The sequence below is a fragment of the Condylura cristata genome, unplaced genomic scaffold (assembly GCF_000260355.1).
Source record: "Condylura cristata isolate star-nosed mole 26May11 unplaced genomic scaffold, ConCri1.0 scaffold00037, whole genome shotgun sequence".
NCBI lineage: Eukaryota > Metazoa > Chordata > Mammalia > Eulipotyphla > Talpidae > Condylura > Condylura cristata.
Genome location: NW_004567138.1, coordinates 4,015,172 through 4,028,419, shown reverse-complemented (window position 1 = coordinate 4,028,419; position 13,248 = coordinate 4,015,172). Strand labels below are relative to the sequence as shown.

The following is a 13,248-nucleotide window of genomic DNA, read 5'->3' as shown; positions in this document are numbered from 1 at the left end:
CTCTCACCCTCCACATCTCTGGCCTGTACCCCAGTTCTGTATGAATAAATAAATAAATCTTTAAGAAAAAAAAGTATTTGGCCACATGTAATATAATTATTGCATTTCTTTGATCTTGATTCCCTTCTATTGGTAAATTGTTGAGTCATTAAAATATTTCTGAATGACTGGACTGAATTCTGTTTCACTGAACTGAGAGAGAAATTCATTATGCCTGTGCTGTATTTTTGAGCAAATACAAAGATTTATCATTCAAACAGTAAAGTAAGTGTGACCTTTCATCTTTGTAATGAAGAATATCTTTCAGATCATGTTATCAAGATGCTAAGTTTTCCTTCTGTTTTTCTCTTTCATTGCTTCCCTCTGATGTGGCTGCTGTGTTGACAACCCTTTCTACTTCTGCTGCTGAAATGCTTTGTTTTCATCATGAAGGAAACCTCCCAAGGTAAGCTCTGACATAGAATTTGGCATGTGTACCGACTCAGTGTGCCGAAATACAAGGTTTCAGCCACACAGTAACCCATGCAAACCACCTCTCCTTTTGAGATGAAAAACTAGCTTCTAATGGAAAACTTAAGTCGTGAACAATTAATGTTGATAATGATATAAAAATATAGTGCATTTACAGAGCACTTTCCTACCTCATTTCATTCTCAGAAGGAATATTCTGATCTTTAGAGTAGACCTGTCAGTTTACTGGTTCTCTTTAAATGATGAAATAAGGGTCAGAGAGAGAAAATACTGTGTCCTAATTCATAGTTGGGGTGGGGAGAGTGCTGTAAATATACAGTATCATCACTAAAAAGCAGAACAAGGCCCTCCCTGGTGGCGCAGCGGGTTAAAACACAGCACTGAGAAGCTAAAGCCACTTCCGCATGAGTTCGATCCCCGCCTGCCCGGGAGATGACCACATGGCGCGGCAGACCTCTCCTGACCCTCCCGCTGCTCCCCTCAGCAGTGTACTTCGTCGATCTGCCTGTTGTGCTCCCCACTCTGTCTCTGGTGAATCCTCTCACCCTCCTCATCTCTGGCCTTTACCCCAGTTCTGTATGAATAAATGAATAAATCTTAAAAAAAAAAAAAAGCAGAACAAAAATGGTAATATAGTATAATGGTGTGGAAACTGTGACTCTTCACAGACAAATTGCCTTTTCTGTGTCCTACTAAGAATAGATGATATCATTAGAAAATTTCCCCAAACATTTAGACAGAGTTTCAACCTCCCACCAACTCTGTGCATTGAAGGGGGTTGCAGCCTGGCACAAAGCCTGCTGAGGGGAGTTGCCTGCTTGCTTCAGCTAGTCTCAAATGGCACGTTTACCTGCAGGAAACCCAAAGTTAGAAAGTAGGTGGGGAGAAGGAATATGAGAAGCATGGAATCTGAATGACCAAACCCTTGAATAATTGAAGACTGATTTTGTTACCAGTGAGGATTTATTGGATATCGGTAGGGGCATTTAGTGCCAAAAAGAAAGAGAAATTTGACCAACTCTTGACCAAGTAATGGCTTTGGTTTCTGAAATGGGGTCAAGATGGGCTATACTCGCATGTTCTATGGTCAGAATCTAAGACGTGATGGAATCCAGAGCAGATAAGACTAACCTTCCTGTGGGATTATGAAGGGAAACTTAACTTAGCTTTTAGAATATGAGAATCATTTGAAATACAAAATTTTACCCTTGGTGTTTATTAAAGGCATTGTATAGGTGGTGCACTTGGCACTAAGTTTAACTCCAGTGAGGAAAGCACGTTAGGCAGACAATAAGAGTGCTATGGAGAAAGAAAAGATGTGTGGTATTACAGAAGTGGAAGCAGTGGGCCCCTGGTCAGTTCTGGGAGACTAGGAAGTTCTGCCTGAGCAATTATTGATGCAGATATAGTTGTAAGATGGGTCATGAAATTTTCAAAATAAAATTAGCATGAAATTGCCATATTCAAATATATATGTACCTGCCATAAGGCACATTGGAGAGTACAAAGGTCATCTTCACGTCAAATGAATGACACAGTTAGAGTTTTTTAAAAAGACTCTAAGCTAGATACAGGCATTTATATTTTTTTGCAGAGAAATTGTAAATATTGAAAGCAAATGGAAAATGCTTTGAATGGTAATTTTATAAAATGGAACTTGATTAAAGTAATGAGATTTTGACATGACTAATTAGCAGAAGGATTCAAGAAGACAGTTGTTTGGAGTTAACAGATCTTTATTCTGGGCAGGAGTCAGAGCTGATGCTATAAATCGAACAGGGTAGGATGGGGAGCGTGTAAACAATGTGACATTTGTCAAATCAGTTGAGTTCAATGTTACAAGAGGCAAAATAACTGTGGAAATCATAGGTTGATGATCCTATTCTGACTTCTGCAGTCAAAAAACAACAAATTACATCAGTTGTATCACCATTTCCACTGAGAACAGTTAGGACTGAACAAGACATTAAAATCCTACACTTGTCCACAGTGGGATAGACCAGGTTGGTGAGGAACTAGAGAAGAGGTCCAAGAGAAGCTGTAAATTCAGAGAGATGAACCTGCTGTTTGGATGTAAGCCATCTGGATAAAGGCAGGCTAAAGCCAGGACTATGCTTCTGATACCATCACAGGGTCTGAAGGGTCTAGTGAAAAATAAGTACTGCAGTTTGGGGAATCTGGGTAAGCTCCCTCCCTGTATGTACGTAGTTTGATTGTTGGGCAGTTGTTGAAATGATGTCCACTTATGTGATGATAACAATGATGTCTACTTATGTAAATAACAACCATCACCTAGTGTATTACGAGTAAGGATTTTGGGTAATTTACTAAGAAAGGCTCTAAAGTAAAAGTGCTGATTTAGGGCTGTGAGTTATGACAAAGGCCCAGAGTCATGTAGCCATCACTATAGTATCCTGCAGAATAGCCCCAACCACCCTGAAATCCTGCTTCACCACCAGGGATTTCACTCCTACATGAATATAAAGAACAAAGCAGGGCCCTCCCTGGTGGCGCAGCAGGTTAAAGCACAGCACTAAGAGGCTAAAGCCACTTCAGCATGAGTTCGATCCCCAGCCTCAGAGGTGACCCACATGGCATGGCAGACCTCTCCTGACCTGCCTGCTGCTCCCCTCAGCAGTGTACTTCATCAGTTGACCTGTTTTGATCCCCACTCTATCTCTGGTGAATCCTCTCACTGCCCCTGCACCTCTGGCCTATATCCCAATTCTGCATGCATAGATAAATAAATCTTTAAAAAAAATTAAAGCAAAGGAATAGTGAAAACAAAACCAAATCAACCCCCAAGATTCAGACCACACCATATTATTTACAGTAGGTTGAAGACCATTTAGTTCTTGGTGTATTCTTGGGGGGTATGTTAGTGCGTGCACAATATTGAAAAATGCACAAAACAAATTTATTAGACCCCTATGTATTTGATGATTTGGTTTTAGAGAGATGTGCCAAGAGATGGAGAAGTGATAGTATTGACTGTTCAGAGGTTGACAAAGCATAGAAGGGAGGTTGTCATCTTGAATATTTTGTTGGGTGATCACTGCTCCTATCATCTGGTGTACAGGGAAGGACTCACATTCTTTCTGTCCATCACTAGAGCTGTGTTCTTTGACTGCTGTTATCATTGTTACTATTAATAATTGCTGTCTTGAGTTCAACACTTAACAAATGCCAGATCCACTTTAAATCCAAGTTAAAAGTCAAACATTCAGAGCAAACTTGGGTCCCCTCATAGAGAAGAAAAACCAGTGGTTCCAGGGGAGTGAGAGGAGGAGAGTTAAAGAAAGAAAGTACTAAGTTTGAATATACTAAAAACAATTTTATTTAACAATTACCATTGTTTCTGTTTAATTATGTGTTCAGGAAAACAATGTCAGTATGTCTTTACTGTAGGGAGATAACGTTGGTTTACACCACGTCTGTTTCCACATGATGTCCCCCAAGTCACCATAGTCTACCCCCACCACCGCCCCTAGTCTTCCAGCCCCACCTCCCTTACCTTCCAGCCCATTCCCCACCGGAAAACTCAGGTGTGTGGTTTGAATCTAGGGGGTTGATGTGGTTTTATTTTCACTGTTCCGTTGCCTTATTTTTTATATTCACATAGGAGTGGCATCGCTGGTGAAGCAGGATTTCAGGGTGATGTGGCTATTCTGCATGATACTGTGGGGGTGGCTACATGACTCTGGGCCTTTGTCAGCACTCACAGAACTGTACAGCTGTAAAGAGTGAACCCCAATGTAGACCTTGGGGTTCAGTTATATCCAGTATGTTAGTATGAGCTTGTCCATCATAGTAGAGGTACCACACTAATGCCAGATACTAAAAGTAGAAGAAGGGGTGTAGGGGACCTGGGAAGAGAGGTTTTGTGGGGACACTCGGTAGAATCTGCTTGGTTGTTTTCTGTGAATCTAAAACTGCTCTTAAAAGAAGTCCATTAATTATGAAAACAATGTAATCATAATAGTAACAATTTTAAGTTGATCATCTCACATGGATACATCAAAAAATTTAATAAAGTTCAATACTTACTGGTGATACAACTTGCAGCAAGTTGGTAGTAGACAGAAGCTTCTGTGTGGTCAAGGACATTCATTAGAAATCCACAGCTGTCATCATACTTAATGGGGAAAGACTGAGTACTTTCTTCCTAAAATGGGGGGTAAGGCAAGTCACTTCTTCTCAGCATTGACTTACCAGTAGAATAAGGCAAGAAAGGAAATAAGTGAAATTCTTATTACAAGCATCAGAGTTTTTAATTTTGGCAATAAGGTAAGGTACTTGGATAACTTTTGGAAATCACCAAATAAGTTCCTGAAACTTAACAAGAGATGCTGTGGTAAGGAAAAAGATCAAAATATGAAAGTTACTTATCATTGGAATGAATGAATTGTATTGCAATTAGTGATGGAAGATTAGGAAATAAAATTTGAAGAACGTTATTTTACAGTAGCATCAAGATCATTAAATTCTTGGGACTATACTAATGAAAAATGCACGAGACCTAATTATTAACCGCCCCATATATTTGATGATTTGATTTGAGAGAGATTGCTAAGAGATGGAGAAATGATACCGTTGACTCTGTTCAGAGACTAACAAGACCCAAAGGTGGACTAATGGTACGGGAAAGGGGGGTGCAAGGTGACACACCTAAAAAGAAGGTAAAAGTATACCCCAGCTCTGGAAGCCCTTGGTGCCAAAGTTAGACTTGATACCTTCTTGTCTATCTGGTGTTTATTCTGAGCAAAGTGGTGGCTTCGTTGATATCCCCTTTCACGTGGCTAGTCGAAAAGCAGTTCATAGAATAAACTGGGTTTAGTCCGAGGCACAGCTGAATATGCCAGGTAATAAAACCTGACAGAAAAGAGCAAAGGGCCTGCAGTAGAGCAGTAGAGCAGTGCTATGAGATTGGAGGAAAGTAAGGGGAGACTTATGAAAACCATGTAGACATAAAGTGTCTAGCTGTTTGGAGGCTGATAGTACAGCAGAAAGACTCAGAGATACCTCTGGAGTTTAAAACTGAGTAAATAAAAACTCAAGTCAGAAAAAGATGAAAGAACAAAGTGCTGGTCTGGAGCAGAAAAAGGTATGCTCTCGAGTAGGCTGAATTGGAAATGATGACAAACTGTTACAGGGTAACCCTTAGTGAACTGGGTTGCCTGTCTGTGGGTCTTCATCCAGGCGCTGAAAATTCAATTGTACTGCAGGCACACACAAAAAAGGGTCAATAATGGGCTTATCTACAAAGGGGAAAGGAAAAGGTACAACCCAGGGAAAGAGAGAAAGAGAGAGAGAGAGAGAGATACAAGTTAACTAGAACATCCTACCTGCTCCTCTGGCTTGGAACTCCAATACCACACTGAAGGCTCATCAAGAGCCAAGGGACCAGCCACCAGCCATGCGACCAGCCACCAACCTCTAATATGGCTCCCTCATATATATCCCCAAAAGTCCCAGAATGCCTGCTTACCTTTGCCCTTGGGTCCTTGCAGTTCTCTCTGTGGTATTGCTGGGAGTTGTAGTTTCAATAACTGTAGTAGGGGGTGGAGTCCACAAAACTTTGAAGCGTTCCTTCAGGACATCCTTTTCTCCTAACAAAACCAGCTGTCAGAGCTGCTCAGCAGTTTGTTCAGGTTTGCTGTCTCTGTGTGAGAAAGGTCAGGGGAAATCTTACAGCAAAGACAGGAGATAGAGAGAAAGGAGTTCCTGTTCTGTTGTCAAGAAGGAAAGGGTTGAGCAGAATAGAAGACATGTGATTAGAGCCTACTGCCTGAGGTTTCTTCTTAAAAGTTGTTTTTCCTACAAGTATTAGTGAGGGTGTGGAGAAAAAGAAACCCTCACACACTTCTAGGGGGAGTGTAGCCTGCTCCGCCCCTATGACAGCACGAAGGTTTCCTAAAGTATTAAAAATAGGTCCCCCTTGTGACCCAGCAGCTCTTCCATATCCACCCAGAGAATGCAAAACAGTAGCAGGAAAGAATACATGCGCTCCTCTGTTCATTGTGCACTGGTCACTGTAGCCAAGGTGTGGAGACTGCCTATGTGCCCGAGGCCAGGTGAGTAGGCTGAGATGTGATATAAACACAATGGAATACTATACAGCTGGAGGGTAATTCTGCAATATAAGGTCCTGTTAGACCTGTTACACAGGCACATTTTTTTTTTTTAAAGATTTCTTTATTTATGCATACAGAACTGGAGTAGTGAGAGGATTCACCAGAGACAGGGCAGGGAGCAAAGCAGGCTGACTGACAAAGTACACTGCTAAGGGGAGCAGAGGGCGGGTTAGGAGAGGTCTGCTGTGCCATGTGGGTCGTCTGGGGAGCAGGAATCACACTCATGCTGAAGTGGCTTTAGCTTCTTAGTGCTGTGCTTTAACCCACTGCGCCACCAGGGAGGGACCCCAGGCACGTATTTTAGCTCACCAATGGAGGAGGGCCCTGGTGAACAAGAAGAAGGAGCTTTTCCTCAGTCCACCAGGCCAAATTCGAAGAGCCCATTCCTTGGGAAAAGGAGGCTGAGTAAGGACTTTGAGTACTGATGCTGATGGCAAAAACTCACTCTGAACATTCGGTCTAACCTCAGTGTGATCACTTTGAACAAGTCTAGTTTGAAGTAACTAGTGACCTAGAAGCAGAGGGGAGACATAGCTCTTTCCATTTGGGGTGATGCCATTTACATAAAGACATCTTTGTACCAGCAATAAAAATGGATCTACCATATGATCTAGTGAGTCTACTCTTGGGAAAATACCTAATGCACACACAAACACTAATTTGAAGGGAAACCTACACTTCTTATCTGTTGCAGCCCTGTTTGCAATAGCTAAATTATAGAAACCATCTAAATGTCCTAAAACAGACTAATGGATCAAGAAAATGTGGTCTCTATACACAGTGGGTACTACTGAGTGATCAGAAAACATAAAACATGCCATTTGGAGAAACATAGATGGAGCTGAAAGGGATTATTAGATGGTTTCATTTATCAGGAGAACATAGGGAAATAGCAAAACGTCAGGAAAAAGACAAAATCAAGGCAAGCCATTGATCTGAGGCATATAGCAGGGGAGGGAGGGAGGGAAAGGGGTAGGAACAGAGGGAGGGAAGAGCACAAGGGACGGAGGTGATGTGAATGGGTGCTGTGGTGGGCGAGAACTGCAGGGATTGCACCCGAGCAGAGAAAGCAAATAATGTACAAAAACGAACAGTGATGTAAGAAAATAAAAAAATATTTTTTAAAAAAGACACCTTTGTACCAAGGTAGTGGAATAAGTTGACAATAACATGAAAGACTATTAAAGGGATATTAAATCCTTACTCAGCATTAACATTAGACTTCCGAGTTTAGTGGGGGAAAAATAAGCTTTGTATTTATTTATTTCCTTGTTTAGAGTCTCTGTATCCAGCAGAATGTAGTAGGGTAGTGGAAGGGCCATCTTGTCAATAGGTTATAATCATCTAATTAATTTGACTTTGTAAGTTGCTAGTACATGAAATGGTATAAAGTGAAGCCAACGATTAACATCTGGCAAGATTAGTTGTAGCACAGACAGGGAGTGTGTTTCCCAGAAGGACCCGCACAGACATTTCAGCGGTGTTTTCCTGTGCCTTCTGAATCTTAGAAGTTGTTATCAATCTATTGTAGTTCCCGTTTGCCAGCAGGGTGGACGTCTGGGCTGGGTGGGTAGGCAGAAAAACTTTGTCTGATGTCTTCTCAGACTACCTCTGGGAAAGTTCTTTGAAGCTCCGGGATCTTGACCCAATCTCTGAGAAACAGTTGGTAAATCTGATTGGACTTGAAGTTTCTATAACACCAGTTTCTCTGATTGTATTTTCACAATTTCCCCCAAATGACCGAAAACATGATAGACTTATTTCCAATCAACTTTGTGGGTACGTTGATCTTAGCCTTCAGAATAGGTCACTGGATGTAACTCAGGAATCATGTCATGGAAGAGATGCTTAGGCCTCACAGTGGGGCAAGGGCCTGCAACTTCCGTGCTCCCCATGAGCATGCTGCTCTCCCCAAATTCCTGTGCATTCACCAGCCTGGAAGCTGAGGATGGAAACTTCTGCACAAACATGGGAATACCTGATTTATGCCGCCTCATTAGGTCTTTTTTTATTATTTAATTGATTTTATTTAAAAAACATAAAGAAGTTTTTGTCATGACTTTCACAATTGAGACAGATATGTTTCTACTACGTGGCCCAAGTGTTTTGACTTCGAGCACTGCAATAGAGCTAAGGGGAAAAACTGCTTATTCATTTAGCTACGTTCTCTTGAAGTTTGGATTTTTGGCAGGAGGTAGGACAGAGGGAGAAGAGACAGATGTTTGGGGAATCATCTTCTAATTCTGCCTTTATGCTCGCTCTGTGCCTTCAGGTGCCCAGTTCCCAGTTTGCAGATGGCTCAAACTGTCTGGCAGCTTCTAGCACCCTTTGCTTTTCATGCTTTGGCCACAACAGCTGCAAGAATCTTAGCTTCCTTAGGAGCAGAGAAAAGTAAATGAACCCTTTTTCCATTTCCCATTTCCTCCTTCCCTCTGTCAGTATTTACTGAGCACTAGGCGTGCACCAGGGGAGCACTGAGGAGCTGGAAGGGTCTGAACGCAGCTCATTCAACCCTCTGACTTAAGGACTGAGGAGCCATGTAGGGAGAGGAATGGAAACAATTTTTTTTTCTTTCTCACAGTGTCTAGATCTCTTGGGAAGTGGACATTCTGGTTAGAAGGTACAGTATTTGAAAGAAAGTTGGGTATTAAACTAAAAAAATGACATAGATTATGCAGGGTTTGGGAGACATGAATGGTGAGGTTGTGAAGAATCATTTTGGATTTTTGGGTTAAAAGCTACATATTAGAACTATGCATGTGAGGTGCGAATATGATTGCAAGTAGGGTGGAGGACATGGGGTCGCCGGTCTTAGGTGCCCATTATGCCAGGTTGTGCCAGGGCCTGGAGACACCAAGGCTCATTGCTCTGCTGTGGCAGCTGAGGTCCGCTGGGGCTCCACACCTGGTGACTCAGTCTGGGCCCCATCCTGAAGAAACGGTGCCCGCTGTGACTTGCTGTTACTGTGCAGAGGGGAACAGAAAGATAACCACGTGGTCATCTCTTGAAGTTGCTGTTCTGAATACCAAATCTTTGTCCACATTTAATTGGCTGAAGCAAGTTGCCTATGTGTAGGTCAGAAATGCTCTCTCGCCTAGAGGCTCGATGGGTCATGCAAGTAGCAAGAGGGATGTGTGAGCCGCTTCCAGCAAGGGTAGCAAGCAGTTCGGAAGAGGGACCTGCCACACCTTGTCATTCTAAGCCCTGTTTGTAAAAATATTCCCAAGTCTCTAGTGAATCTTCTCACCCTCTGCATCTCTGGCCTGTACCCCAGTTCTGTATGAATACATAAATAAATCTTTTAAAAAAAAATATTCTCAAGGGCCTCCCTGGTGGCCTAGGGGTTAAGTCTTAGCACTATCCCCACCTGTAGAGCCTGCATCCCTGCCAGGGAGCTGACCTGCACGGCAGCACAGCAGGCCTCTCGTGTCACCTGCTGCTCTCCTCAGCAGTGGATTTCAGTAGATCTGCCTGTTCTGCTCCCTGCTCCCTTCCCCGCCACCGCACCCCCGCCTCTGGCTCTTGTATACCCAGCTCTTGTATCAAAAAAAAAAAAAAAATCCAAAAAATGTAGAAGCCTTAGAACCAAAGGGCCATGTGGTTGTAAACTTTCTCTTCCTCTCCCCCTTTCCTTCTCCCTGGCTTTGTTCAGAGCCAGTTGCTACACTAGGACTCTGTACCTCTAAATGCCTAAAGATGCAGCTAGCCAGATTTCCTGATTCACCCCCAGGAAAGATAGGCGCCATCTCCCTCTCTCTTGGCCTTGATCCATCTGCAAATCCAAGACAGCGAGCGCCTCCTGGAGCAGAGGCAATGTCATGCAACCCACCCCCACCTCTGAGCCTGAGTCATCCCTAGGAGAGACAGTTCTCAGCCAACCTTCCAGTTGGATCTGACTGCAACTTAAGTGTTTGCAAGCCTTGAATCACTCTCGGGTCCTTTCATCTCTAGTGATCTGGGCCCTTTGGGGTCACCCAGCCCCCTCCTCTGTGCGGGATCACCAGGCCAGGTGCAATTGTGGGTGACAGAATAGGAGGTAGGGACTTGGTTAGGAAGTTTGAATTTGAATGACTCAGGTTCAGTCTGGGTGGTGTTGTTTTCCGTCTGTTTATTAACTGTTATTAAAATGTACTGATTTAACTTATAAAAGTTTTAGGGTACAGTGTTACCTCATATGTGTATACCCCACCCAGCGCTCACCTCTCTGGTTCTGTGGCCAGTCCCACTATCATTGACCCTCTACCCATTCATCCCACGCTGTTTCCTTTTTAATGAGCAGCAATACTGATTTATTAGATATAAAAGGTAGGAGTATATGAGCACGTGGTACTTGCTTAGACATTGCATGCTTTGGGCTGCTTTAGTTGAAGCCGTATTCTGCATTTAAGGAGAACCAACTTTTACTACGTTTTTTAAAAATTAATAAATATTTATTTTTTATGCATACAAGAACTGGGGTTCAGTTCTTGAGAGGATTCAACAGGGAAAGAATGGGGAGCAGAACAGGCAGATCTACTGAAATAATGCTGAGCAGAGCAGCGGGCAGGTCAGGAGAGGTCTGCCAGCCATGTGGGTCAGCTCCCTGGCAGGGAATTGAGCTCATGCTGCAGTGGCTGCCACTAGCTTCATAGTGCTTCAACTTAACCCCTTGAGGCACCCCCCAACTTAATACCTTTTGAAGGTGTTTTTGGCAGCTTTTTTGGTGACTAGTCTTTTTGACAAGACATGATCCGAACATGAAAGAACCAGAAATACCTCAGATTGTGCATTTATTATGTTCTCACACCTGGCCTCAGCCACCAGCAAAGCAGGTTTTAAAACTGAAGCATAAAAGATGGAAGGTGAAGGGATGGAGGATTGGAGAGAGTGGAGACACAGCACTTGTGTTCTTGTTCGCAAGGTTAACTGAAAGCTCTGCTCCCTATTGCAATGTGAATCTAAGATTTCCTGTTTTCAAATTTGCTGAAAAGCTGAAGGGTCTTAATGGTCTTTTCCTTACAGTGCCTTTTCCCACAGTATTGTGGATATTCACACCCTTTCTTTAGATCCCTGTTCAAAAGGTGACCAAGCCGAGGTCTTTTTCTTCCTTTTAACATCTCTCATGTGTTTCTTCCTAGCGTCCTTGGTATTCTTCTAAAAGTTAAAAGTATCCGCAACTCAAATTAGATGAACCATAAAATTGACCTACTAGCAAAACTTGGGGAAGTGTCAAATGAGAGTCTGGAAACAAGGACAAGAAGGCTGGGGTTCCCGTCCCCCCACTGTGTCTGTCCTCCCATGTGTCCCTTCTCTTCCCTCTCTTCCTGCAGATCAGTGCATCTGTGTCACTTGTCAACATGATTACAAACATGATCTCAACATGGCCTAGATTTTATGGTGTCATTAGAGAAGGTCCTTTCAGTCATTATAGTTATGAGGGAAAGACTGGGTTTGACTGGCTTCCAAATCAAAACTCCCAAGTCAGATACTCACTTTGAGGCCAGTTATCTTGAAGTGTGGGGGCCTGAGCGAAGCTTGGAGACCTTGGGCACCTTAATATCAACCTTTCTCTCAGTTCCTGGTATGCAGCTTAGTCCCTGGGATGAATCTTGCTTCAAGTTAGACCACGTACAGCCATGAGGCAGAATGGACCAGGGGGGACCCCATGACTATGGACTATTTACTCACGATCCTTGGTGCACAACTATACAACTCACTTCTTGGTATGTAGCCACGTCATGTCTGGCCATGTACAGCTGCCAGTGCAGACCCACCTAGAACCTGAAAATGTACACAAGCCCCTGTACACAAGGGTGACCGGGCTCACCCTTGGGACGTAAATCTGCTGAGTCAGCACCTATGCATTAAGCCTACTTCTCGTTAGCCCTCCTGTCCACGTTTCCTTTGTGCCGTCTGTGGCTGAGAGATCATGGTAATGTTTGGTCCAGCTCTAGCCCCTGTTTGCCTGTTGACTGGCTTCTCCCCAAGCAGTTGTCTAAATATATACATGCATATACATACATACATACATACATACATACATACATACATACATACATACATACATACATACATACATACATACATACATATACATATATATAACATATAAAACGTGGCTGCAAACATGGACACTAAATAGCTAGAGTGGATTAGTACAGTTCTTCAGAAGAAAAAAGAATAACTACTCATCCTAGCTCTCTCCACCCCCACTGAACCTTCATATTAGAAACTTTTATCAGGATGATAGTTTATCTGTTGACCTCTTTGTCTTTTGTCGTTTCGGAAGACGGGCATGGGAGACACCTTCCACATCGCTGCTGCAGTGATCTTTCCAAAGTGGAAACGGGAGCTTGTCATTGGCCACCACACCCAATTCCAGGCTTCCTGTGAACACACATCGTTTTACATGATCTGTCCGCAGCCTTCTTTTTTCTCTTCCTTCCCCTGCCCACTGCTCTTTGCATGCTCCTCATTCATCTGCAACACCTGATGTCTGTGGCTTGCCAGCTCTACCTTATGCCTGGAAAATCTTTCCTCCTTGAATATTCAACAATTATCTTTCAAAATACAGTCCACATTCTGCCTTCTCAAAGCTCCTTCTCGAGCCTGCCTTCCCACCGCCTCCCCACCCATCTTCGTATTTTGGCTGAAGTCTTTACTA

The 13,248-nt window shown here is 43.0% G+C and overlaps 1 protein-coding gene across 1 annotated transcript in view; it reads left to right on the top strand.

Annotated features, from left to right (window-relative positions):
- Positions 1–13,248, top strand: part of KIF13A (kinesin family member 13A) — a 196,887-nt gene that overhangs the window by 75,920 nt on the left and 107,719 nt on the right. The window contains exon 2 of the mRNA XM_012732923.1: positions 433–445. Coding sequence (XP_012588377.1) covers positions 433–445 — 13 coding nt within the window. The remainder of the gene's footprint in view (positions 1–432; positions 446–13,248) is intronic.